Source organism: Arachis hypogaea, chromosome 13 (assembly GCF_003086295.3).
Source record: "Arachis hypogaea cultivar Tifrunner chromosome 13, arahy.Tifrunner.gnm2.J5K5, whole genome shotgun sequence".
In the NCBI taxonomy this organism is placed as follows: domain Eukaryota; kingdom Viridiplantae; phylum Streptophyta; class Magnoliopsida; order Fabales; family Fabaceae; genus Arachis; species Arachis hypogaea.
In genome coordinates this window covers 14,265,337-14,291,655 of record NC_092048.1, presented here as the reverse complement: position 1 = coordinate 14,291,655, position 26,319 = coordinate 14,265,337, and the positions used below count along the sequence as shown (strand labels likewise).

Sequence of the window (26,319 nt, the reverse complement as noted above, 5' to 3'; positions counted from 1 at the left end):
CTAAATTGTTCAAGAGTTGAAGAATTTAATGTGGTAATTGGTGATTACTTTATTAACTTGTCGATAATTGATTTGGTCGTTTCTATCACTATCCAATAGGTTCTGCAAAATCTTCCTGCATCATACGATGACTTTAAGAAACTTCGACTACCTGTAACTGAACCACTTCAGCTGTCAAATACCTGCTGCAGACATGGAACTGGACTGGGGTGAGTTCTGTGGTGGTTGACTTTTCTTGTCACTTGTCATGATCTTCTTTTGGAAGAGTATTTGATATTATATTTTCCATTTTTTTAATCCATTTAACATCTTGCACTTGTAAGTGGCCAAAGTCATATGATAGATTTTCATTGAAATAGGTACTCTTCCTGTATATGATGATGTAAAGATTTCATTACCAGCAACCAAGGGAGATTGAGAGAGAGGTGGAACTCATCAAGTTGACATCAGCTGAACCTTATTACGGAATAAATAATGAAGTCTAGTGGGAGCAGTGAAGGAAGTTATGACTCTAGGCAACTGCAGTCAAAGAATCAAATGATCTGTTTCCTGTCACAAAAAGGTAATGCTGTAGGAGGTGGAACAAACAATGTATTAAATGCCTTGGCTGCATATTTGAGATATTCGAGGAACAGCTCGTGATGACTGGCAAGAGTATGTAGTAAAAACCTGGCTTTTGTGATTATTTGTTGGCTAATATCTTCTAGGGTCTTGAGTATGGAGTCTAGAGGTCAGTTTAAAAACACGAACAGTGAAATGTCTTTTCACCTTTAATCTGTGCAGGATACATGAAAGTACGTGCTTCTGAAAGTCGGAATGGAGCATCATTATTGCACTCTTGTCCTGCTCTATCTTTGGCATATATCTAAAGAAGGTACACTATGAAGCTATCAATATGAGAAGAACGAATGCAGGATTTATATCTCCCTTTGGATATCAGCTACCACAATTGCAGGAGCAGTTGATGCTGTGTGCTCAAAGGAGGTGCTAGTTTTAGCAATTTTGCTATATTAGAATACAATTTTTTTTCTGCTTATTGATTTGGTTATTCTTATTAGTTGTAACAGAAAACTTTCCTTGACCTTTCTTATCAAATGATCTATTCATTTATTTTTTGGAACATAGTGTACTGGCTTATGGCTTTGAGAAATCAAACAAACAATGATGGGATACACTCAACACGGATGTGGAAATGGAATGGTTTTCTTATTCAGGTATTCAACTGATTTATCATATCAACGATTGATTCATTCAAATGGCCAGTCACTCTCTTTGTCAATTTAATGAATAAGACAAAAATTGGTTTGTTAGTATACAGTTGCTGGCAATGATGGTCCTGCTGTTGTTCTTGTGCATGGATTTGCGCTTTCGCAGAGCACTACCGTGACAACATAAATGGTTTAGCTGGAGCTGGAAATCGTGTTTGGGCTATTACATTGTTAGGATTTGGCAATTCAGAAAAGCCAAATATTGTGTATACTGAATCTTGTGGGCCGAACTATTGAGAGATTTTATTGTTGATGTTGTGGGTGAACCTGTCCACCTTGTCGGGAACTCAATTGGTGGTATGATTACATAAATTGGGTGTACTTCCTCTAAAAAAATCTGTCCTTTTCACACTTACACACACACAGAAATTTGTAGCTTGTTGCATTTCTATATTTTTTTTCTACTTGTCTCTTCATCCGCTGTTGATGATTTGATAATTGTTTTTCTTACTCCAGGTTATTTCGTATCCATTGTTTCTTGTCTTTGGAGTGTTTTGGTCAAATCTGTAGTCCTAATCACAGTGCTGGCAATGTCGTCCCTAGTTATACATACATACCTTTACCTGAAGTAAGTGTAAATCAGAACAACTGAAACTATACCATAGAACTTGGAGCATAGTAGTACATGGATTTTTTTCTGTTTGATTTATCTGGAAAATGACTTCTGCATGAGACTATTTATTTTGCTGCTTTAAATGATTTGGAGCAGATTACTAGATTTTTGATTCAGCAAATTAAAATAGAATGAAAGAGCGAAATGCATCAATGAAAGTTGGGGTTTGGGTGATTGATTTGGTCCAAGTTAAGTTTGTTTCTTAGATGAGATAAATCTACGCGCACATCTGCCACCATGTATGTGTATATATGTATATTTCGTATTCTAATATGTATTCTATATGAATTGCTGATTTGGTGTCTGATTTTTTATGCACACCTAGTATGATTGATTAGATTTAATTCAAATCTATTTTATAATTTCTCAAAGCATTTCTTGTAATAATATGACAATCTTGATAATTTATTATAAAATAATTCAATTACCGAGTCCTATAACATGCTTTCCTATTCAGGATAGAAAACCTCCGGCGCCTCCTGGTTGGGCTCTCGTGTTCTTCTACTATATTTGAGGTTACGGATTCAGGAGTTAGTTAAGAAATGTTATCCAACTGTAAGTGTTTCAAAGGTATAATTATGTCTCACATTTTTGGTGTGGATCTTGCTTGGTTCTGAGGCATTTAACTTCGCATGCAGCGGACAGAAAGAGCAGATGATGGGCTCATAAATAAAATGCTAAGAGCAGTATCCTCTTCTTCTTGGCTTTTACTTTTTAGTAATTTGCTTCACTTTGAGTTTTGCATTATTCTGATGTGTATACATGGCTCATTTTGCCATCTCCTTACATATGTAAAGTCTTATGATCCTGGTTCTCCTGTGGTCGTGGAAAGCATCTTCAGTTTTAATCTTTCCATACCTCTTAATTTTCTTATTGAAGAATTCAGGGAAAAGGTTCTGATTATACAGGTACTCTAACGTTAATGGCAAGAAAATTTGAAGTTGATATGATATATGTATGTGAATTAATCTCTGGTATAGCTTCGTATCTTGTTATTGATTTCTTTGTTATCAGGGGATGAAAGATCCAATTTCTGACTCCAGTTCCAGGGTGGCTACACTGAAAGAACATTGCGATGGACTTGTAATTAAAGAATTGGATGCTGGTAACTATAACTTTTTATACTTGTTCATCTATTTTTAACTTTTAATTTTTTAATGATATCCAAATTTTTAAACTTCTAACATTACAGGCCATTGTCCGCACGATGAGGTGCCAGAACAAGTGAATGATATCCTTTATGAGTGGATACCTAGGATTGAAAGCCAAATTTTGACAGGGTCCCCAGCTTAAAGTCTATTGATGTATATAGCAAAATGTAAATGTATATAATCATTAATCATTATTCATTATTACCAGAACATTTTATAATTTATTTTCTTTCTTACTTATTCATATAAATTGTTAGAGAGTTTGAATTAAATTGGTCCATTTCTAAAAAAACATCCAACATTCTATCCAATTCCTAGATTTGCTAAACTTAGGGTGCGTAAGAAGTACTTTGATTGGACTTTGATGAGCATGGATATAGGTGATGGAGAGTTTGAGAGAAAGGAATGGGTTGAGTTTCTTGTCAAGACGTCGAGGTATGTGTACGGTGTTCCTAAGGCAAGGGACTCCAATGCCACTAATGAACGTGAGGACTGGGGTGTGTGTTTGTTAAAGGAACTGGAGCGTCACGGTTTGAATCTCATTTTGAATATGTAACAACTCTGCCGTTGCATATATCCCCTCTTTGGCAGTGTAAGTGTGTAACTCTTCGACCTGGCGTTCCAAATCCAGCCTGAATGGGAGCTAACTTGCCACAAAAGATTAATATAGAGAATCAACTCTTCCACGACCAGATAAAGGAGTTGCAAGTCTACTATAACTCCTGCCTTCGTGTGTGTTCATGGGCTTGTAAACAACCTTTATATTTGACCATCTGATTGTGATAAAATACAGAAGATGATGATGAAGAAGAATAGGAGGAGCAGGAAAAGAGAAAAGAGAAGGAGTTTTGAGTGATGCAGAATTTATCAGTAATAACAGCGTAATATTTTAACTTTAATAAATTATTTTTTTAATGTTGTATTTTTTTTCTTTCTTTTTTTTTATTGTTGCTCTTACCTATTTTCTTAGAAGTATTGCTTTCATATTAAATTTGAATAAATATGTATCTACTATATTTGAATAAATGAATGTAGGTTCATATTTATTGGATTAATTTTTTGCCAGAAATAAAAATAGCACCAAAATTTGTTTAAATTAACACCGAAATTCAAATACAATGATATAATGTAAAAAATAAATTGCAAACTAAAATATCACGTTGACTCTATAAAATGAAACAAAATAGCACCGAATTACTTAAAATTGACATCAGAAGTTCCGTAACATGACACAAAAACATTACTTAAAATTGAATACTTATCTCAAATATAAAAAACTGAAAAATAACACCGAAATGTCTTCATTCTAATAATTTTTAACTAAATGATGTGATAGAACTAAAAACTTATTTCATGAAGACTTGAATTATAGATTTACAAATTTAATAGAGAGGATAATAAGTGAAAAAATATGTATACAACACAGCGAAATTAAGTAGAACAAGTACAAAAATTCGAAAGAGAATGAATAGTGGCATTACGTATAAGAAGAATACGATGTATTTGATATATAAAACAACAAACAAATTTCTAAAGAATAACATTGAAATATCTTTATTCTAACACCAAAATCTTCAACTAAATAATGTAATGGAACTAAGAATTTATTTCATCCAGACTTGAGTTGCAGATTTACAAATTTTGATAAAAAAAAAAGAAAATAAGTGGAAAATCTATAGATAACGCAACGAAATTAACTAAAACAAGTGCAAAAATTAAAAAGAAAATGAACAATATTATTTATGTATAAGAAGAAGACGATAATAGCGACAATAACAATAACGATAATGAGAATGATGATAATAATGATAATGGAGGAGGAGGAGTAATTCAATTGAGAAAAAGAGGAGGAAGAACTGCTGGTGGTGGTAGTGGTGACAATGGCGATGATGATGAAAGAAAAAGAAGAGGAAAAAGGAGAAGAATAATAAGCATCAGCACCAGTAGACGTGTATAGAAGAATAAGAAGAAGACGAAGACGCTAATGATAACATAAGAGAGCGCGCTGATGTGAAATTACAACCAAATAAAATACTTAACAAAGTCAAACCAAGTTAGTTTTATTGTATATTTTATAAGTGAGACTAAAAAAAATTATTGAAGGTCTTTTTTTTGCTTTACACGGTATCTTCCAACGACTAAAGACTAATTTACGACAGATTTGAGCTCTATTTAAAAATTTATCCATGCCCAATGAATTGCAACATGTATTAGGCAAGATTCGAATCTCCAATACTTAGGAGTGTACACGGATTGGATCGGATCGGATCCAAAATTTCGATCCGATCCATACTAAAATCATCGGATCCAATATCCGCAATGTGCAGATCGGATATCGGATATATCCGCAAAACACCAAAATATTTTTAAAAGCTTATTTTTATTAAAAAATATCAATAAAATTCATTTTTCTATTCTTTTAAATATGTTTACTCATAAAATAATATTAAATATAATTTTTTAAATAATAAATTAAAATAATACAACATATATAATAATTATTAGTTGAAATAAAACATAAAAAGAATATTTACTTATTTATTTTTTTATTTTTGTGGATACACTGATATGTAGATACCAACACAAAATCCGCAATCCGATCCGATTAGTGTGCGGATCCGATCCTATCCGAAAGCCTTGTGGATCGGATCCATATCCGTAATTTTCGAATCGGATTCGGATAAATACAGCGGATATGCGGATCAAATCCGATCTATGAACACCTCTACCAATACTTATTTAAACAGACTAGTAAGCTAACAACTAAACTAACCTAACTTAAGTTGGTTAAAAAAGATTGAGGAACTATAGATTGTATTTTATATTTTCAATTGAAAAATAAAATTGAGAAGATCTATTTTTGTTTGAACTTTGAACAGCAAAACATTACTGAATTCAGTTCGATCTAATAAAATTCTGGTAAAAACTGAATACATGATTACATGTGAAGTTCATAATTAAAAATTGTTTGATGATAGTTTAGTCAAATATATTAAATAATTTAACCACTTTTAACTATCAATTATTTTATAAAAACAACTTTATGTGAGTCTCTGCTTTGACAAAATGACAAATTAAAAAATCGTCGAAGACCCAAAACCGATGGGTCGAATGGTATCAGAATTGAATTTAAATTTTCTAAATTTTAAATTTTCACCTTAGAAAATAAAGTGTAATCTCTCATTCATAAATTATTTTTTTTTCATATTTTTGTAGTCCCACATATGAAATAAATAATGAGTTTACATTTTATTCTCTAAAATAAATTTAAAATTTAAAAAATCAAAAAGCAGGTTTTTAAACCAGCGCCAAGCGCCAATACAACGTCGTTTTGGATTAAAAAGAAAAAAAAACACAAAATTTACGAACAATTTCCTGACTCTGAAATCTTCTTCTTCCTCTCCCAGCCGTGCTCTCCTCCTACCCAGCCGCGGCATTCCCCCTATCCGCCGTCGTCCCCTTCCTTCGCCGGTGCAATCTATTTCCGTTTTCGATTTCCTCGCTGTCGCCTTCTAGCCACCTTGTAGTCGCCATCGTCGTCGCTGTTCCCTGCCGCCTTTCAGTCACCGTCTTCTCCTCTCTCCCAGAAGCCTTGCAATCGCCGACGTCGCCTCCCAGTCCTCTGCTAAGCCTCTCCTCGGCTTCTCAGTTCAGGACTTTCCTCAGGTAATATGTTTTTTAATTTTTCAGTCCTCAATCCGCTGTGTTAGTTGCTTTGTTTCCAGTTTTTCAATTTGTTGTAGTTGTTACTGCTGTGTTTTTGCCTCTCCTTCCTCCTCCCTCTTCGGATCTTCCTCCATCTCTGCTCATAACTTAGCCGCACTTTGAATTTCTCTCGTCTCCTTCCTTTGCGTACTCTCTCTCTCTCTCTCTCTCTCCAAGGCAACAACCAGCTACCACGCACATCTCTTTCAGCCTAATCGATTGGAGAAGCTCACATTATCCTTTTCTTTTCTTTTTTTTTTTTCACTGTTTTTGCAGTTTCGAGTTCGATCATGTCGAAGGACAAGGACTCTACCAATTTGTCACGCACCTTCAAATACCTCTTAGGTTTCGATTTAAATTATTGTTTCTTTTTTCAGTAATGACAATTTAGCAATGTGATTTTAGTTTAACTGGAAAACATACATCAGATTTTAGTTTAACTGTTCCAGATTTTCGTTAAAATAGTATTGCATTCGTTCTTTCTTTTTCTGGTGCTACCTTACATAACAAGGCTTGCTGATCTTCTTTTCTCGATGTGTTGAATGTGGATATCATGATTCCAGCTACTCAATTCTTGTCAAGAGGAATTCCATTTATATTCAATACATGGATTGTAAGGCATCTTACACAAGAAGACTATGCGGTAAATCAATTTCTATTGCTGTTTACATCTTCTGTGTGCAACTGAGTATATGTATGTTTGATTGTGTTCATCTTTAAACTTAGAAGCGGATTCTCTTTCTGTTGTGATGTATACATGTGCTTGATAAAATTTGCCACCGGCAGTGTTCCCTATCATTTACTCAGATTAGATAGCTTTAGCAAATGATTTTCATTGCTTATCTGCTTCTTGTACTTATGTTTTGGATGATCAGTTGTTTTGTTTCTGTGTTTCTTTGATGCAGCTATATGCAGTGCAGTTTCATCTGTTTGTCACATGTGTTTTATTTCTTAGTCGGGAAGGCTTCCGGCGAGCATGCTTGCGCATGGAAATGCAAAGGTGATCCATCATGCATTGCTATTTCTGTTATGTAGGAAATTTTGCTAGAAACTTTTTTCTCTATTGAGTTAATTTGGGTTCCTTGCTTCAGTTAGGGATAGTGCAGGTTCCATCCCTATGGTGAGAGATTTGCCAGTTCTTTTAGTTCTCTTTGATTAGGTTTATCTGATCTATGTTTTTCAACTAAGTGGATTTAAGGATGAGTCTTAGGCTGAGACCTGCAAATGCAATGTTAGTTTAGAGCTGATTTTTATGATGCTATGTATGAACTATATTGTTGGTCAAAGGAAGTGTTTGTGATCAAAGTTGGTTTTGCATAAGGTGAAAGAACTATGGAAAAGTCAAATTGATTCAATTAACACTAGGTTATATCTATCTCTTTGATTGTATAGAATATAGTATTCCAAAAATGTAGTTTATGGAATGCAAATTAAGCTTTATTGCTTTCATTAGATTTTACGTTCTTAATTTAATTTCCGAACGCTCCTGATCAAATCCTTTTATCTTATACATTTTTCATTTTATAGTGATGGCAATACAAAAGATGTTGTGAAGCTAATGAAAGTGGTGTGGATGAGTTTCCCGCTTGGAATATTTATTACAATAGTGGCATGCTCTTTTGTTCTATGGTTGCAAGGCCTAAGTTATTCTAGTTCACTTGGGCAAGCTGTGTTGATCAATGGTAATCTACTTGAGCTTTATGCAATTTATACTCATTTTTTCTTTTGTCTTTGTGTGACTATTTAAGGCTAAGCTAAAAAAAAAACGTAGTTAGAAAACCCTAAAGATAAAGCCTAACTTTACTGGAGACATTGATTATTCATGATGAGAAAAAGAATTCCATAATCTTATTTTTGTTCAATCCACATGTAATCAAGCAGCCTGGAATAACTCTTCAAGCTATCACACAATGTAATCTTTCAAATTTAATCAATTTGACTTGTTATGTCAGGTCTTGCATGCATTTTGGAGCTTTTAGCTGAGCCTTTGTATATTCTTTCACAGAACTTGGTCTTGCTTGAATTAAGATTGATGGTTGAGACAGTAGCTACTATTTCACGATGCTTGACAATGTACTTTCTACTTGTCAAGAAATCTCAAATGGTAAGAGCTTATTTGTATTGTGCTACAGACTTTGTCCAATTTCCTTATCATAAGCATAATATAGTCAGTGCTTGACAATGTACTTGCATCCAGTTTGATGAACTGTAATAATGATTTTTTTCAAGGAGAAATAGTCTTCAAAGCTTATGCTGTTAGCTGGATGCATAGAATTGCTATTCTATATTTCTGGTCAGCATATCCTTAGAAATATGACTGATTTCAGAGTTGACTGACCATTTTCAGGAAAAACCAATCATATTTGCATTATCACAATCTGTGTATGGAGCCTGCTTATTTATTGGCTACTGGGGTTATCTCATTCTTTTCAGCAAATTCAAATGTTCTTACCTTTTCCCATTCAGGTTAATTTTTGTATACCTTTTTTCTGAGACTTAAATATGTCTAGTTCTTTACATGGTTGGTACCGGCCGCTTTTGTCATTTTCTCTTCTAGAAGATAAGAATAAATAAGATAAAGGAAATTAAAGGAAAAATGAAAAAAGTTTTGACTGTTAATGAATCTACAATTAGGCACTGGCAGTTCAAGGAGATGATTGTATATTATCTTAAGAACTGAATTGGTACTGTCCTATATAATTTTTCTGGGATTAATTTTCTGATGTAATCTTTGGTAGAGTGGATTAAACTTTGTGTATTAAATAGCAACACAATTATCAAGGCTTGGTAGATGTAATCACTTGTGTAATTTCATTGTTGGATGCCAGTAATATTGTTTATTAGCTTATCATTTGATTCTCTGAGTCACTTCTTGAACATGGATGAGTTTGCCTTTATTTCTTTCATCTTCTGAAATTATAAATGTGTGTATAACATGCTAGATCTTTTAAAATTATCGGAGAGCCATGGTATTTGCTAGGAACTTATCCTTGAAATCTTCAGTGATTATTGACATAAACCTCTCATTTACTAAGGTTGAACTATGTTATTCTCTTCTTGTACAGTTGTACTCATTTGCGTGCCTGGATACAATGTTTTGCAGTGTTGCAGCATAGATAATACTATTATTAACATCTAAGTTGGTTTGATAGAATGGGATAAACTTTCATAGTGATATGTTTACTAAGCTGTTCAATGAAAAGGTTAATCAAATTATTTATTATTTACGTCAGATTATTTAAATGTAAGCATACATTCTATAATTATCTCAAATTTTTGCAGAGAAGGAAAACTGATTGACTTTGATAAGCAGCTGTCCAAGATGTGCATGTTGTTTACCTTTCAATCTTATCAAAAGTTGATTCTTCAGGAAGGAGAAAAAATGGTGCTTGTGTGGTTGGATACACCATATAATCAAGCAGTATATGGTCTTGTGGACAAATTAGGTCTGAATTTGGTTTTCATAATTTGTACCATTAAACTTAATTGCTTTTCCTAATTTGGTTAAGAATGTTTCTTATTTTTATTGAGAAATAAGATTGATTTTCTCATATTCAATTTTAAATATCATCACCTTTCAGGTAGCTTAGTGGTGAGACTAGTCTTTTTACCTTTTGAAGAAAGTTCATATGTAACCTTTGCAAGGTCTGCTTCAGGTTCTATTTCTCTCTTGTTCACTCAATATTTGGGCTGGAAAACCTGAATTTCTTCCTTTCTATTTTTTTTTACCTTTTTGCTTCTACTTTACTCCTGCTTTTCTTCCCCTCTTGTTTGTTTCTTTGCATTATAAATGTTATACTTCATTCCTCTCTCCTGAATTTTCCTGAGTAGTTATATTAGTTTTAGTTGACCATGAGACTTATTTCCCTTATTGTGATTAAATATAAAGAAATTGATAATCTGAAGTCAGTATTTTTCATCAAACAAATAAGTGGGATGAGCATGATTATATTGTTAGCACTATATTAATATTATGGGGGACATACTTATTTTCATACGTAGAACATTCATTTAGTCATAGATGTGTAAAGGCTTACATGGTTTTAATCAGTACTCTTTGCCATGAAGATCTTGGCCATTTATTCATGGCAATGTAAGCATATATTGTCATGAGGTTTTTGTTTATTTATTTAATATTTAACTAATATATTTTATGTCAGATTCCTTTAGTATATAATCATGATGTTTGCTGTTTTTGTACCACTAACATAGTGTTCTTTTCTTTCTTTCTTTTTTTTTAAAAAAATATAATATGCTCAAACATTGTTTTGGCCATTCTTGACAGGACAATATCCAGGGAAGAGCAAGAAATTAGGAAACTGCTTGATGGAGTCCCTCAAGTTAGTTTTGTTGATTGGTATGCCTTCTCATTTAATTCCACATTGAAATTTTGTCCCAGATATGAGTTCCTTGGTTTTGCTTTTCTTTGGTTCAGTAACAATAGTTTATTTCTATTCCTCATTTGAAGAAGTTTTCCTTGGCCGTGTGTGTTGAGTGGTTTCACATAGACTGCTAAAGTCACACAAACTGTTGGGAGAAATGATGTTATATCTTTCAGAATAGTTGACTATAGTTGTAACTAGTACTAGTCTAGACAATGTAAATTAATGTTTAGCCATATGAGATGCTGCCATGCCTAATATCAGGTTCATTGTTAAAATGTTCTATTGAACTATGATTTTCTCTTCTGTATAAGCATTAGCAATGTTTGGTTTGTGAGAGTGAATAAAAGAAAAGAAAAAATGTGATGACCAAAGAGTGAGTCATTACAATTGGGTGTTGTACATCGCTATTTATCAGACTATAAATCTTTGACCCATTTTCCTTGGAAATTAAAATAAATAGATGTATAAAGGAAATTAAAGAAGGGTCTATCCATGGGACTAAAATTTTCTTTTAGCTTGTCTTGAGTCTACCCTGGAGCCAACACTTTATTCCATCTCAAGGAGCCTCTTTACATGAAACTGAAGACAATGTTTTCCACATAGTGAGAGACATCTATAGACATATAATTTGAGAAGAATAATATGTAGCTATTAAGAGTTGTGGCTATAGTTGTATGGCAAGCTTTACTCTTTTCATAGCTGGGAATAGATTTCAACTGCATGTTTTCCCCTAAATTTCATATTCTAGTCTTTACCTTGTGGTATCATTGTTCTTTCCAGGCCTTGTCTTTATGGCATTTGGTCCAAGTTATTCTTATTCGCTCATTAGATTGCTGTATGGTGAAAAATGGAGTGATGGGGAAGCGTCAACTGCTCTCCGCTACTACTGCCTTTATGTCATTGTCTTGGCTATCAATGGTTAGTGATTCACCTTGTCTCTTGTTGCTTAGTTTATAATAATCCTAAAACACATTCATGGTTGGTAGCAGAACTTGCAACTATCTATCCTATGTTTGTTATTCTTCACCCATTATTATTGGTTTTGTGATTGGTGTTTGGGGCTCTACTTTCTAGATATTACTAAGTGAATTTTACAAAAAAAAAAAGACATGACTGAATGATAGTAGATGTATTGCATTTATTGTTTGCTACTAACAACTGAGGCTGATGTATAAACAGGTTTGGGAATGGGTATAACATAAGAAACCTTCGTTTAGTTTTTGTATGCTTGAAGGAAGATCATTTCTGATTAGGCTTGCTGTATCACAAAAATATTCAGTTGGGAGAAAAAATTATTTTCATGGAATGGATGGGTGCTTGTATGTTGAAAGCTGTTTAGGGACAGGATTAGCATAAGCATCACATGGATATTGGTGAGATTAATGAGGATATCATGGTAGGAAATGAAACTTGGATTAATACTTGACTCAGGTAAGACTGAATATCAAAAGAGAATTTTAGCATAAAACGTGGGATTGTGGGAGAAACTTTTGATTTCCTAAACTTTGATAGATGTTAACCCTAAACCCATTACCCATTTAAATCCATATGGCATGCAAGTTTTCTATTCTCAGTTAACTTGTTCAACTAGTGTCATTGCCACTTTTTATTTAAAAAAAGAAAAACTACCTAGTAGCACTGCAGCTAAGATTTACTTCAATGCCTAATGCCTATTATGCATATTAATCCAGAATTGCATTATACATGTGCTTATTTCCTTGTATGTAACAAGCTTGCTACCCTGCTGGATAAATTCCATACTTAAAATTATGATGTTTCTCTCCTTGCTTCAGGAACATCTGAAGCCTTCTTGCATTCAGTTGCAACAGAGAGCCAACTAAAGCGTTCAAATCATTCATTAGTTGTATTCTCGGTGATCTATGTAGTTTTGAATGTCCTGCTAATAAGAATAGCTGGGGCAGTTGGCTTAATTATGGCAAATTCTCTCAGTATCCTTCATACCTTTGGGTTGCTGGCTTAGCAATCCTATAGTTGTTTATTTCAAGCTATTTAACATTTTTTTTCTTTCTTTTGTGATGTCCAGTTGATGCTCAAATATTACAACTATTATTTACAGCCAATTGTTCAAATGAAGGTTAAGGGGAAAATTAGATCTTAAGGAGAAGTGGGGTTATTACGTAAAATATTTAAAGGTGAGGCTCTTGATCACTGGAAAAAATGGGTTTACAGATAGAATCAATTAAAGTAAATATTCTATCATCTGTTATGTTGTGGGTTTTACTACCACAAGATGATGTTAAATCAGATGTAACTGTCTCTATGCCTAAACTTGCAACATGCTAGTCTTCTAAGTTGTTAATGCATCTTAACAAGAAGCCTAGACACTTATTCTGTATAAGTAGCTGAAATTTTGTGTGGTTACTATTTTAATCATTACTAGAATGCAAATACAATCAATACAATACTGTAGGACTCCTATAAGTGTTCCCCATGTTGATCTAGCAATTTTGTATTATACTTGTCTATTTTTCTTGTTTAAGTTGCATCATTGATGGGAAAGAAATGTTTTCTTTGGTTTCTTGACTCAAACATAGATATGACCTTGAGGATTTCATACTCTGCTGTATTCATTAAAAATTATTTCAAGGTATGACTGTTGGCTTTGTTTTTCATGACCTTAATTTGATCATATTTCTGACCCAGGCATTCATATCATACTTGTGTATTTTTTTTTCTGTCCGCAGGAATCTTCCTCATTTTCATTCTCGAGCTGCTTGCCTTCAGGATGGACTTTTCTGTTAATTTCAGGTGTAATCACTCTCATTTCTGAGAATATATTTCTGGACCAAGAAAACTTCTGGCCAACATTCATGATCCATTTGTCTGTTGGGCTGGCTTGCTTCTGCATTTCATCTTATGTGATGTATATTCTTTCTTCCTACTTATCATTGTTATCTTAAAAAGAGTTCTAATAACTACTGATAGACACAATAGTTTATACTAGTTACTGTCTGAATGTACCCATTTCTGTCTTTTAGCTACCAACGGGAAAAACCGTTCATCAAAAGGATTATTCGTTTTCGTGATCACTCAGACTGAAGATTTTTGCAAATTTACCTGTATGGTAAGTTTTATATCTTTTTAACAACTATTTTCTTCGAATTTATCCTTGGACATGACAAATAACTATTTTCCTGCAGGCAGAGGAAAGAGCATGGATTACCAGGTAGTTTTCTGTGGCATGATATGTTTACCCATGCCAATAGAAGAATACTAACTATTGAATCTGATTGAGCAGTTTGTAACAAAGAAAATTAGTTGGTTTGTTGAGATAATAACCAAAAAGGAGGAGAATGGAACCGTGGTGGATCTAACTCGCTGACTAAAATTTGGTATATTTATCCAGCTTCTTTGTCCTTGATTTTTCTGTAAATTAAACTTTTGAATTTATTGATTGAGAAATGACAAATGTTGTGTGACTATATCTGTTGTATCTGCTTTATCTTCATTTAATTTTTGTGTTATGCTGCACATATTGATATGCAGTAATACACAACACAACAAATGTGGACCTGTAAGGCTACAAGAGATTATAAATCGAGTTAACCTTCTAGCCAGATTCAGGTCAGTTGAAAACTAACTAAATGGGTGTGCTACTGTGCTCACATTTTCTAATCTGATACGCTAAAAATATCGTTCCACCCCGTTTTATTTGTACGTATCACACACTCAAATAATGCTGAATTGCTGAAATTTTGAATTAAAACAAAACTTAGGAAATTATCGATTGTTTATCCAATATACTTAGGGCTAAAAGCCTGTGGAATGATTAAAAATCAATAGAGTATGGTGAGTATAGGTGAAAAGTGAGAGAAAATGAATAACATACAAGGGAAAATGGCCAACTAAGAAACCTGAAAGTAGTGAAGATTGATTGAGGTGTATTTTATATCGCCGCTTTATTTGATGTTTGTGGGGATAAAATTTGTAGCAATTATACTAATCAGATGAAGGGGAAAAAACAAATAATAAAATTGAAAACCTTCAATACCAAACAAGAAAAAATGAAAAGCTTAATCGCAATTTATAATCTAAAACGTGAAGATAGCGGCGGAGGTAATTTTCTCCTCACTGATATGAAATTTGCTACACATCACTTTCCAAAAACGAAAGAATGGAAAATAAAATATTTATGAGGAGTAAGCTTTTGATTAAGGTAGGGTTTGAACATCTGGTTTTTGTCCTAGGAAGTAAAAATGGAGATGGTGCGAGAGTAAGTAAAAAGTAAATACCACAGTTTTTTTGTTTCTTCTTGTTAGAGTCTTAGAGATATAAAAATTAGTTTTAAAATTTTTACTGAGATAGTCTCTCGTAAAAATTGGCTTGAGATAGATTTTTTTTAATCTTTTTTCTTTTACTGTCTCTATCCCCTTCTCCAAACAAACAAACCTCATTGTAGCAAATGGGATAGGGAGAGAATCTTAAAAGTCAAAACCAATTCGCAAAAAGCAGAACAGTGATGAAGGAGACGGTCAGAAAGAAACAAAGGTTATGATTCATAGGACACCCACTCTGCCACGAGTATGTTGGTTGGCCTCCATTGTCACTAGAAACGACCAACAATGGTAATTATAAGCTTTGAAAGCTGAAGAAAAGTTGAAAATAGCATAGGGGGAAAAATATGAAGCTTATTATTAACTTGTAGACTAGGCTTCCATAATGGACGAGTATCCAACAAAGAAAATAAGTATAAAGTGAGCTCCATTTTCTTAAACAACATTATGCTATTTTTTGAGTTTTCATCTTTGCTTAATAGGTTGGATTCCTTGATGGACATAACGACATTTTGAATTTTATTATTTATTTTGCAATATTGATATTGCAACCTTTCATAGCTATAACTATAACGCATGTTTAGGAAAACACAAACACGAAGATTGAAATCAGAGAGAGAAAAAGAAAATCGAACTTTTGGTGCCCATTAAGTTTTTCAACTTTCTTATGATAATAAGTATTTTTGTCGTTGATTAAGAAAGAGTGACAACATTTTAGCGGAAGGAGGGAGAAATGGTAAAGAAAATCTTTGTTCTTTATTTCTACGTAATTATTGAATACGGGAAAACAATAAAGGGGAAAGAAGAGTGACACCCTTTTGGCGATGAAGTCAAGCCTTCCACAATTTTCAAAGATATGAGAACCTGAAAAATCCAAAAATTACGATTTGGAGTGTCTTTTTTTTAATTTCCACAATGAAGTTATCCATTTCCCTTCTCCCACAAACTAGTTTTGCATTTTGATATTTATTGTAAATTTGCGCTAGGATGCATTAGTTAGATTGGTGTATATATTTCATAAGAAGATTAAAATATGAAACAAAAGTGAAATTATTCAATCTCAAATTCAAATATAATGCTTGTATGAGTAAGCTTAAATGTCATGCATACAAAGATACAAGAACAACAAATTTTCTAATTACAAGGAAGTATTTATTTCTACGTTACATGAAAAAGATATGACCTATGGCCTGCAACCCCTATATATTATTAACCAAAAACATCAACATGAAAAGGAAAGTTGAAGAAATATCAATTTTTTTTTTTTTGGGGCTAAATTATGTGGAACTTCATTGAGAGATTGAGGGGCAATTTCCCAAAATTCTCCTTCGACTTTGGTTCCGATTTCCTCTCCCCTTTGTCCTATTACTTTAGAAGGAGTAAATCATTTGCTTGTCTATTTTCATATCTCTTCACATACTCACAACTAACTAGCTAGCGGTGCACTCCAAATATCGAGTTAAAGCATCTTTTTTGCAACAAACACCCTCTATGAGTGTTGATTAAACATGACATGCAATCATGATTATGGGACCCTTTAATCTTAAATTCTCTTCCAACGTGTAGGGTGTAAATAGGCGTTTGTCTTCCAATAATTTCCAATATATATATTTAATTTTAATGCATTAACAATTTACGTGTATTTAATTACATATTACCACATCAATAAAAATAATTATTTTTAATAATTAGCGTATAAATAATTATCTAAACGAATAAACATGATGGAACGATGCTGTAAAATTATTTACATTATCAATGCATTAAAATTAAACTATATAATATTTTATTTAAAAATTTACCCACACACACATATATAAATTTATTATGATTTATAACAATACATTTTGCTATTTTTCTACTAATTAAAAGTTTCAAACTAAAAAAATCCAAAATTTATTATTAATATGACTTAATCTATTAATTTTATATTTTAAATTAACATTTTTTCCAACAAAGTGATTTACAAATTAGAAGTCCAAATTAAAAGATGAATCAAGAAAGAACTTGACTTTTTCCGCACATATTAGTCACATGACCACTTCATTTTATTTACGTATTTTAATATTTATTTAATTATAGTATTAAAATTTATATTTATTTTTATATCAAATTTTTTACCAAAAAAAAAAATCACCTAAGATCCCAAAAAGATCCACAAGCAAGGCAACAACCATTGCTAAAGGTTTTCAAATTCCTCTTATTACTATTAGTTTTACTTGATTACATGAATGTATCATCTATCTATCTACTAATTACCCTCTTTAACTTTTTGCAATTTTCTAAGAAAAAGTTGGGTTATTTTTTACAAGCTCCGTCATATAACAACTCTCCAATTATCCAAGGAAACTCTTCTTTTCTTCGTTTTCCTAATTTCCTTTTACATTTTTTCTATTTTCCATTAGGTAGTAATAGGATGTTGTTATGTTCCATTTTTTCAGATAGCCGTTCATGCAATTTAATTTTTTCTTAATTGTTATTATAATTATTTTTTTCCCAGGGTGGGTCGGTGGGCTAGCTAACGAACTGAAGTTCATAGAAATGGCCGTATGTCTTTTAATCATTTTGCATGCTAAATTGCTAATCTAACTTTATTTCTCTTTAAGTAATAATAATTACACATATGCATTATTTGTGTTTGGTAATCCCATACGCATTATTTGTATAACTTCTAAGTCACTTATCAGTTAATGATACTTACATATATATATGCCAAAAGAAAAGTTTAAAAATAAAATTAATTAAAAACATCTGAGTTATATTTATCTTAGCTTTTCAAAATGATTTGTGCTGCTAGCTATGACATGCTTGGTTAGTTTATTATTACCTTCTTTTAATACATTTAAGAAGTTAAATTCATTGTTAAAATAGTTGACATGAACCCCTCTATATATATACAGCCAAAATTCTAAGGAAACGTTAAGCTGAGAGTTAAAAAAGGTCTCCTAGCAAACAAGAATGATTTCATTTCAAGTATTTGAAGTTTGAACCTAGAAATTAGAATCTATATAATTTTATTACACATTAAATTCATCACCTATGAAATTTTTACTCAATCTTCACTCTTAGCTAAACATACTCTTAAAAATTACAGACTTTCTGATGAAAAATAAACAATTGGATTTACTGATTGGTTAAGATAAATGATATATATCTTGTTTCTATTTAAAAAGCTTAATTACTTTAAATATCTTTATTGTTTCAGCCAAATTTTTTATTAGATCTATAATTGAGCTCCTACATTATATAAACATTTTCAATTAGATACTTTTTTAACTATTTTTGTTAAAAAATATCATTTTTTTTATAATATTTATCTTTATATTTGATGTAGAATGAATTATAAAATATTTTTAAAATAACAATAAATAAGGATCTAATTATATAATTACAGATTTTTAAATTGTAAAGACTTAGTTAAAAATTTGACACAACTAATAGACTAATTAAACCTTTAAAAAGATAATGACATCTGATAAGTTACAATAACACTTTAGAGTTGGTTAAACAGACTAAAAAAAGTAAGAGATTAAAGGATCTCTGTACTCTCACGGATGAAAATTTTCACAGCTCGGTCACTTACAAGTAGTAAAATTCATCAGATACTAAGCTAATTGTATAGCAAAATGGTCCCATAAATTTTACAGCTGGATCATTCACAAATAGAATTCATTAGATGCTAGTTGCTAATTGTTGTTTATGAAAATGGTCCCATGAGTGCTCAGATAAATCAAGTTCTCAAACAATTATTAAACTAATTATGCTTTGCATGATTCAATTAATGGTGCACTTTTCTGGAGGGTTAAATTAACTCTGATCATCAATCTTGACTTAATAAGAAGGAAAAGGTGTCACATGCCTTCACTTCACTCTTCTTCAAATCCTCATTATTCTGTTCTCCACTTTCATTTACAAAAATAATTATAATTATTTATATTAATTAAAATTTCAGACTCAAACACAGAGGTGTTATAAGTCAAAGAGCAATATTAGGGACTGTAACATATATAATGCAAGGACACTGTAGATCACTGCAAAAAGAATGTAAGTGGGACTGTGTAATTGGACCCAAAAACCATCTATTCTTCACTTTATGCCACCCACCTCTTCTTTGAGTATAGGTTTCAAACTTTTTCATCATTCCCTTGTGGACCTCTCACTCTCACTACTCTTACTCTTTGTTTTCATCATTTTATGTATCTATTCCCATAACAGTCTCCCTTTTGTATATCTCTCTCTCTGCATGCTGTCTTGTCCTTTTAACAGCTTTGGGGCCTTCTTTTCTTGTTTTCCTTTTCGTTCTTCTCATACTGTAGAGGAGAATAGAGAGAGATATATCAAAGGAGAGAAAGAAAAAGAAAAGGAAAATAAAAAATAAATTTTTATAATTTATTTTTTTACCATTAACAGAGACTGCTACAATAAGATAGCATTAGCCAAGAGCTTGGCCAACATCTAAAAAACAGAGCAAGAATGAAATTCAAAACTGATAACAAACAAAACAGCAACCAAACTACAATTAGATATTACATTGACATTCTCTCCATTCAACATACTCATTCTGTTGCAGCACTTTCGCAAATTCAATTAAGGTCGTAAACGTTAATTACATGAGTTTTTTTTATTCCGGGGGGTTATTGAGCCTTATCTTTTCCGAGGATACATACTGTTCATGTCACATTCTAGATATTAACCAACATAGTACCCTTTATTTTTTCATCTTCCCTTTCTTTTTGTGGTTTTTTTATGCATTGGAACGTGCATGATTCTCTTCACATTGATTAATATCTCGTTTTCTGAATTGTGGCCTTTGTGAGGGAGCAAGTGTGAGAGAGGAACATAGACTTGTTTGGTCAATTATAGTTTGTATTTATGCCAAGGAAAGGGTGGGTGTGTTTCATTGGTTCTTTTGTGAAATGAGACTTTTAATTAAGGTTTAATTATTCTGTTAGTCCTATAGTTTTATCAAATTTGTAATTAGATCTTTATATATATTTTTTTTAAATTTGGTCTCTACTGTTTTTAATTTTATAATTAAGTATTTCTTAGTGTAAAAAATATTAGAGTTGAATAAATATTTATTCGCAAATTGAAAATATTCATAATTAAAAACGTAATTAAATCTTTGTATTTTGGAAGAAATATTCCGCTAATTTTAAAATTTTTGACATAAAAATGACCTAATTATAAAATTAAAAGTAATTACACAGAATAATTAAATCTTTAATTAAATGAGAATGAATTATGAGAGAGAACTCTTAACCCCAGCGATAACGATATTCAAAAGCAGTGGGATAGGAAGCCATCAAGAAACTTGGCTAAATACTAAATAGTATAAACAACTGTCTGCTAATAATTAAAGTCTAGTTTTATGTAGCTAACTTTCTTCAGAAATAGCAGGTATCATTTTAAGAGGAGGTTTGAAAGTTCATGTATATGGTTTTTTTATTATTATTTTTGTCTGTCGAGTATTCAGGATTTGCCCCAACTAATTTGGATTTGATCCAAGTTACATATTTATAATTCACCTTTAACTATAATAGATGAGTTTTTTAACGAAGATATAGTTATATATTTACAAATTAAAATCTCAAATTTAAGACCTTGCTTAAGCGATACTAAACTATTTATCAGTCGGACCAACCCTGCCATAGTACTCATATGTATAATTTGATTAACAATCAATATTGAATAATTCCAAATTATTCAACATGCTTGTATATGTTATGTATAGATTGTATACTTTGATTAATAATTAATACTAAATTTCATATTGAACTATTTAACACTAGAAGTAAAATATCTTAGCGAGTGCGATGAGATACATGTTAGGTAAGTAAACTACTAAATTTCTACTACATTCAAATTAAAAGTGATTAGTCATAATCAGAATAGATTTTGATGTAGACAAACATTTTCTGCAGTATCCTAAATTCCACCCAGATTTGTATAATTTTCTTCCAAAACAAAATTAAATTATTGTCACTTGAGCACGCATCAATTATATAAATTACACAGTATCACATGTTCACATAAATAGGGAATCCACATAATAATGTGTCTTCTAGCTAATGGCTATAAGCAGAAAGTGACCATTGATCAAAATTAAGAATGATAGGGTCGTAAACACTTTTCAGTTCCACTCATAAGTGGCTCCAACCACAAACCTTAGCTAGTTTTCTGTTCCAACAACTGCAGATACAATCGTATACTTCAATCTTTTATATATATATATATAATTGCAAAGAGTAAAGACAAAATTAAAATTGAAGTTGAACTGAAGAGAAAGTCCAGTGAGTAAGAATTGAAGAGATTTAAGAGGGAATCACGCGTGGGGGTGGGGAAGGGTATGTTATCCAAAACCATCATGGCTCATTAGAGAATCAAATTTTGTAGGCCCAATAAATAATAATTTATAAATAAGAATAATGTCATATGCACTATTTTTTTTAATATTAAAAATAATGTTAATACACTAACAGTATATTTTAGATGAATTAGATGTAAATATAAAATTATTTTATACTCAAAATACATTAAAATTAATTCTTAAGAACAATTAATAAAAAATTAAAAGAAGATAAAAAAATTTAGTTCCTTATACTATAAAAAAAATATACATAATAAATTTATAAAAAAAAAGAGTAATACAAATATAATTTCCCAATAAATAAACTCATTCATATTCATAGTTCATGCATGCTTATAAACGGTCTATGCTACTATGCATAAAGCATGCCTCACTTTCTTAGCACTATTTGAGTGCATAGCTAAGAGATCCTCTCTTAGGTTCATTGCCATTCGGTGATTATAAGACACGTGTCCATTTGTCCCCTACCCTCTTCATCATGCCATGCCAATTCTAATTAATCCATGCCTGCTACACCACCAATATGTATTTCATATCATTCTTCTTGATCATGAGTCCTCATTTCAAATTGATGATTCATGATAGCTTTGCACTAACAATTATAGCATTATGCAATGTACAAATTTTTTAAGAAAGTGCTTTGTTGCCAGAGAAGTCGTCAAAAAATGTATCCCGGAATTATTAGACAAAAGAATATATTTCTGTTTGCCACTGGTACTGCCAATTGTTTCTGGCAAGTTTTAACAAGCCTCAGTCATAAAGTGTTACTCTAGAGGAGGGAAAAAAATCAGAAAAAAAAAAGAAGAAAACAGATAATTGGATTCTTAGCAAGTTATATATATATATATATATATATATATATATATATATATATATATATATATATATATATATATCTGTGTGTGTGTGCGTGCGTGTGTGTGTGTGAATGTAATTTTTTATTTAATTCACTTCAAACGATGATACATTAATTAAGATGGTAAATACATTGGTCTTTTAATTGGTAGTCTCAAAAAATTCACATAATAAAAATAAAAATAAAAAATCTTGTTAAAAATATCTCCACAAACCCAAATTTCGGTTGTTAAAAGGAAAAAAAATAGTCCATTTCAAGTTTGAGTGAACCTATAAAAAAATCTTTTAAAAAAATAAAAAAATAATATTTAAATATTTGGTATAATTTTTTTATTTATTAATTATGTTTGAATATAATAATATAAAAATAATATTTTTTATTTATTTATTATTATATAAAAATATTTTTTTAAAAAATATAAATTATAATTATTTTAAAAAATATTTTTTAGTTTTTTAATTATTTTATTTTTATTATTAAAAATTTATTAAATAGTTAAAAAATAAAAAATTAATTTATCAATTTAATAACATTCAAATAAATATACCGTTCATGTGATTTAACAGGATAATTAACATACTGAGTTGGTTTACTTCTTAAAGTGGAAGAAAATCAATCTGCACCAGATATTGACTGGCTAATTTGTCTCCATCTTTTTTTTTTATTATTTTAAATGAATATGACTGGCTAATTTGTCTCCATCTTTTTTTTATGTTAAATGAATAAATGTGAAGAAAAATTAAATTTTGGACGAGAGTAGATTTACTATTATTTTAAGTATAGTTTATGATAATTAAGACGGAAATAATAAGAGATGTAACACAAGAAGATTTAAATTTTGAGATGAAAGTGAAAGCGCATCAAATATGATACTTATAAGCAAGCCCCTTTTAACAAAAATACAAATATGAAATTTTGATTGGTAACATGTTACTGAGAAAAGTGTGAAGGGTATAAGGGGGACAAATTAAAGATGATGTGGTGCCCACAGAAGCACTCACCACCAAAACGAATGCCTCAAAGTGGGTCCCATTTTCTACTATTGTGCTGTGGCGTGGCCTTTGCCTCTGCCAATGTCATTTGGGTCCATTGATTCTTCATGTGTCATGTTTCAATTCAACTTCCTAATGTCTATTTTTGTCATTTTCACCCAGACCTTCAAACTCATATGTTCAAGTATGAAAATGTCCCAACTTAAATTCTGATAAGTTCACTTGTACATATAATTCGATGGATTAATCTCTGCATACAAGTGATTTTATTATACAAGTCTTTTAATTGATGTTACGTTCAAATGCGTTTATTATGCACATATATTTCACGCGTCTTTAACAGATTTTTAACTCAATCAACGCGCAAATATATAACTTCTTTTTTTAAAAGTATTTCATTTTCTTTTTTGAATTTCTTGTCTTTCTCTTCGATCTCTTTCGTAAGTTTCTTTCTGTTTTCTCTTTTGTCGTTTACGTGTATTTTTCTCTGCTTTCTCCTTCTTTATTTACGTGCTTTTCTCTCTCTGTTCTCTTTCTTTGTTATTCTCGATTTCCATTATTTTTTGACATCAAACTCTAAAATTGTTTTTGAAGATAATGGATGATTCAATTTCAGATTGTCAGGTGAACCAGAGCGAAGTGGATTTTGAAACTGAATCCAATGAAATTCCTGAGATGTGATTTAGTTTTAGTTAGTAATTGAATCTGAATTTGAATCCAGTTAGTAGTTTTTTATTGTGTAGCTGAATAATGCGTAAACCTTGCATGTGAAATTTACTGTTAATTCTTCCTTATTTGAATTGAATCTAATGTACTAGTTCTGATTAGAATTAATATAATTTTGTCCATTTTATATCAGACATTCGAGTGTAGATCAGAAATATTTGGGTGTATTTTAGAAAAGTTTGGGTGTATTTACAGTTTATAACTTTTCATCTGACGGAGGGTAAATTGTCTTATTCTTTTAGTTGAATTATTTTAGTTTCTATTTAGTTATGATTCATAAATCTGGTTTTTGTTATTTTTTATGATGGTTTTATAGTTGTATGTTCATTCTATAGTTTATGCTTGTTTTAATACGGTGTATTTTGCGTGTATTTTGCAGCCCTTATGTGGTGTTGATGACCAGTTTATCCCCAAGGTTGGGATGACTTTTAACACCCTTGAAGATGCTGCAAAATTTTACAAGGATTATTCGAAGGTTACTGATTTTTCTACAAGAGTTCGGAGCATAAATAAGAAGGGAAACGAAATTAAGAATCAATGTATAATTGTATTCCAGTGTGTATTTTATACTGGTGGCTGATTTTGTGGTTGATTTTAGTGTACACGTAACATAACTCATTTCTGTATTTGCAGCAAATTTGGGTGTAAAATGAAGATATTTAGGTGTAACACAAAGATATTTTGGTGTAAAATGAAGATATTTGGGTGTATTTTTATTCTGATAAGTTCTACATAATTCAGAACTCTTCCTCTTCCTCCTCATCTTCTGCTACTTCTTTTTTTTTCATCATCATCACCATCTTCTTCTTCTTCTTTTCTTATTCATCTTTTCCTTTTTGTTTTACCTTCTCAAGTTTTTTCTTGTTTTACTCTCTTAACAAGAATAAAAACAAAAAAATTAAACAAAGAAGAAGAAGAAAAACATAATGCTGCAAAATTACTTGAAAGATGATGAACTTACATTCATTAGCTGAACAATGCGTGAACCTTGCCTGTGATATTTGCTGTTTATTCTTCCTTGTTTGAATTTAATCTAATGTACTACTTCTCATTAGAATTAAAATAATTTTGTCCATTTTATATCAGACATTCGGGTGTAGATCGGGAATATTTGGGTGTATTTTAGGAAAGTTTGGGTGTATTTATAGTTTATGACTTTTCATCTGACGGAAGGTAAATTGTCTTATTATTTTAGTTGAATTGTTTTAGTTTCTATTTAGTTATGATTCATGAATCTGGTTTTTCTTATTTTTGATGATGATTTTATAGTTGTACTTGCATTCTATAGTTTATGCTTGTTTTAATATGGTGTATTTTGAGTGTATTTTGCAGACCTTCTGTGGTATTGATGACCAGTTTGTCTCCAAGTTTTGGATGACTTTTAAACACCCTTGAAGATGCTGCAAAATTTTACAAGGATTATTCGAAGGTTGCAGGTTTTTCTACAAGAGTTCGGAGCACAAATAAAAAGAAAAATGAAATTATGAATAAATTTATATTTGTATTCCAGTGTGTATTTTATACTAGTGGCTAATTTTAGTGGTTGATTTTAGTGTACACGTAACATAACTCATTTTTGTATTTGTAGCAAATTTGGGTGTAAAAGGAAGATATTTGGGTGTAATACTAAGATATTTAGGTGTAAAATGAAAATATTTAGGTGTATTTTTATTCTGATAAGTTCTGCATAATTCAGAACTCTTCCTCTTCCTCCTCCTCATTTTCTGCTGCTTCTTTTTTTTTTTTTCATCATCATCACCATCTTCTTCTTCTTTTTTTTTTATTTATTTTTTCCTTTTTGTTTTACCTTCTCAAGTTTCTTCTTGTTTTACTCTCTTAACAAGAATAAAAACAAAAAATCAAACAAAGAAGAAGAAATACATAATGTTGCAAAATTACTTGGAAGATGATGAACTTACATTCATTTAACTAAAAGAAAGAAAGAAATAAGGAAAAGA

General features: G+C 31.2%; 2 protein-coding genes across 10 annotated transcripts; both read left to right on the top strand.

The window, feature by feature from the left end:
* The first annotated feature begins 2,319 nt into the window (after positions 1-2,319).
* LOC112737380 (pheophytinase, chloroplastic) lies at positions 2,320-3,252 on the top strand. The gene is made up of 5 exons (XM_025787262.2): positions 2,320-2,436; positions 2,520-2,567; positions 2,679-2,789; positions 2,896-2,986; positions 3,074-3,252. Exons 2-5 carry the CDS (start codon positions 2,556-2,558, stop codon positions 3,172-3,174), a joined length of 315 nt encoding a protein of 104 aa, XP_025643047.1. The 5' UTR covers positions 2,320-2,436; positions 2,520-2,555; the 3' UTR covers positions 3,175-3,252.
* Positions 3,253-6,357: 3,105 nt separating this feature from the next.
* Positions 6,358-25,080, top strand: LOC112737378 (uncharacterized). Of its 9 annotated transcripts, none has more exons than XR_011869387.1 (19): positions 6,358-6,698; positions 7,014-7,082; positions 7,301-7,380; positions 7,643-7,737; positions 8,265-8,419; positions 8,690-8,841; positions 9,085-9,203; positions 10,020-10,183; positions 10,319-10,393; positions 11,023-11,094; positions 11,903-12,040; positions 12,916-13,071; positions 13,678-13,730; positions 13,828-14,006; positions 14,122-14,207; positions 14,284-14,309; positions 14,382-14,475; positions 14,630-14,707; positions 24,741-25,080. XR_011869387.1 is itself a non-coding variant. In XM_025787256.2 (16 exons), exons 2-15 carry the CDS (start codon positions 7,028-7,030, stop codon positions 14,180-14,182), a joined length of 1,554 nt encoding a protein of 517 aa, XP_025643041.1. In that variant the 5' UTR covers positions 6,358-6,698; positions 7,014-7,027; the 3' UTR covers positions 14,183-14,207; positions 14,284-14,565. The 9 variants fall into 9 exon arrangements, 1 of the variants encoding a protein (XP_025643041.1); XR_011869386.1 differs by lacking the exon at positions 24,741-25,080 and adding an exon at positions 24,252-24,488; XR_003168949.3 differs by lacking the exon at positions 24,741-25,080 and adding an exon at positions 17,918-18,165.
* Positions 25,081-26,319: the final 1,239 nt, after the last annotated feature.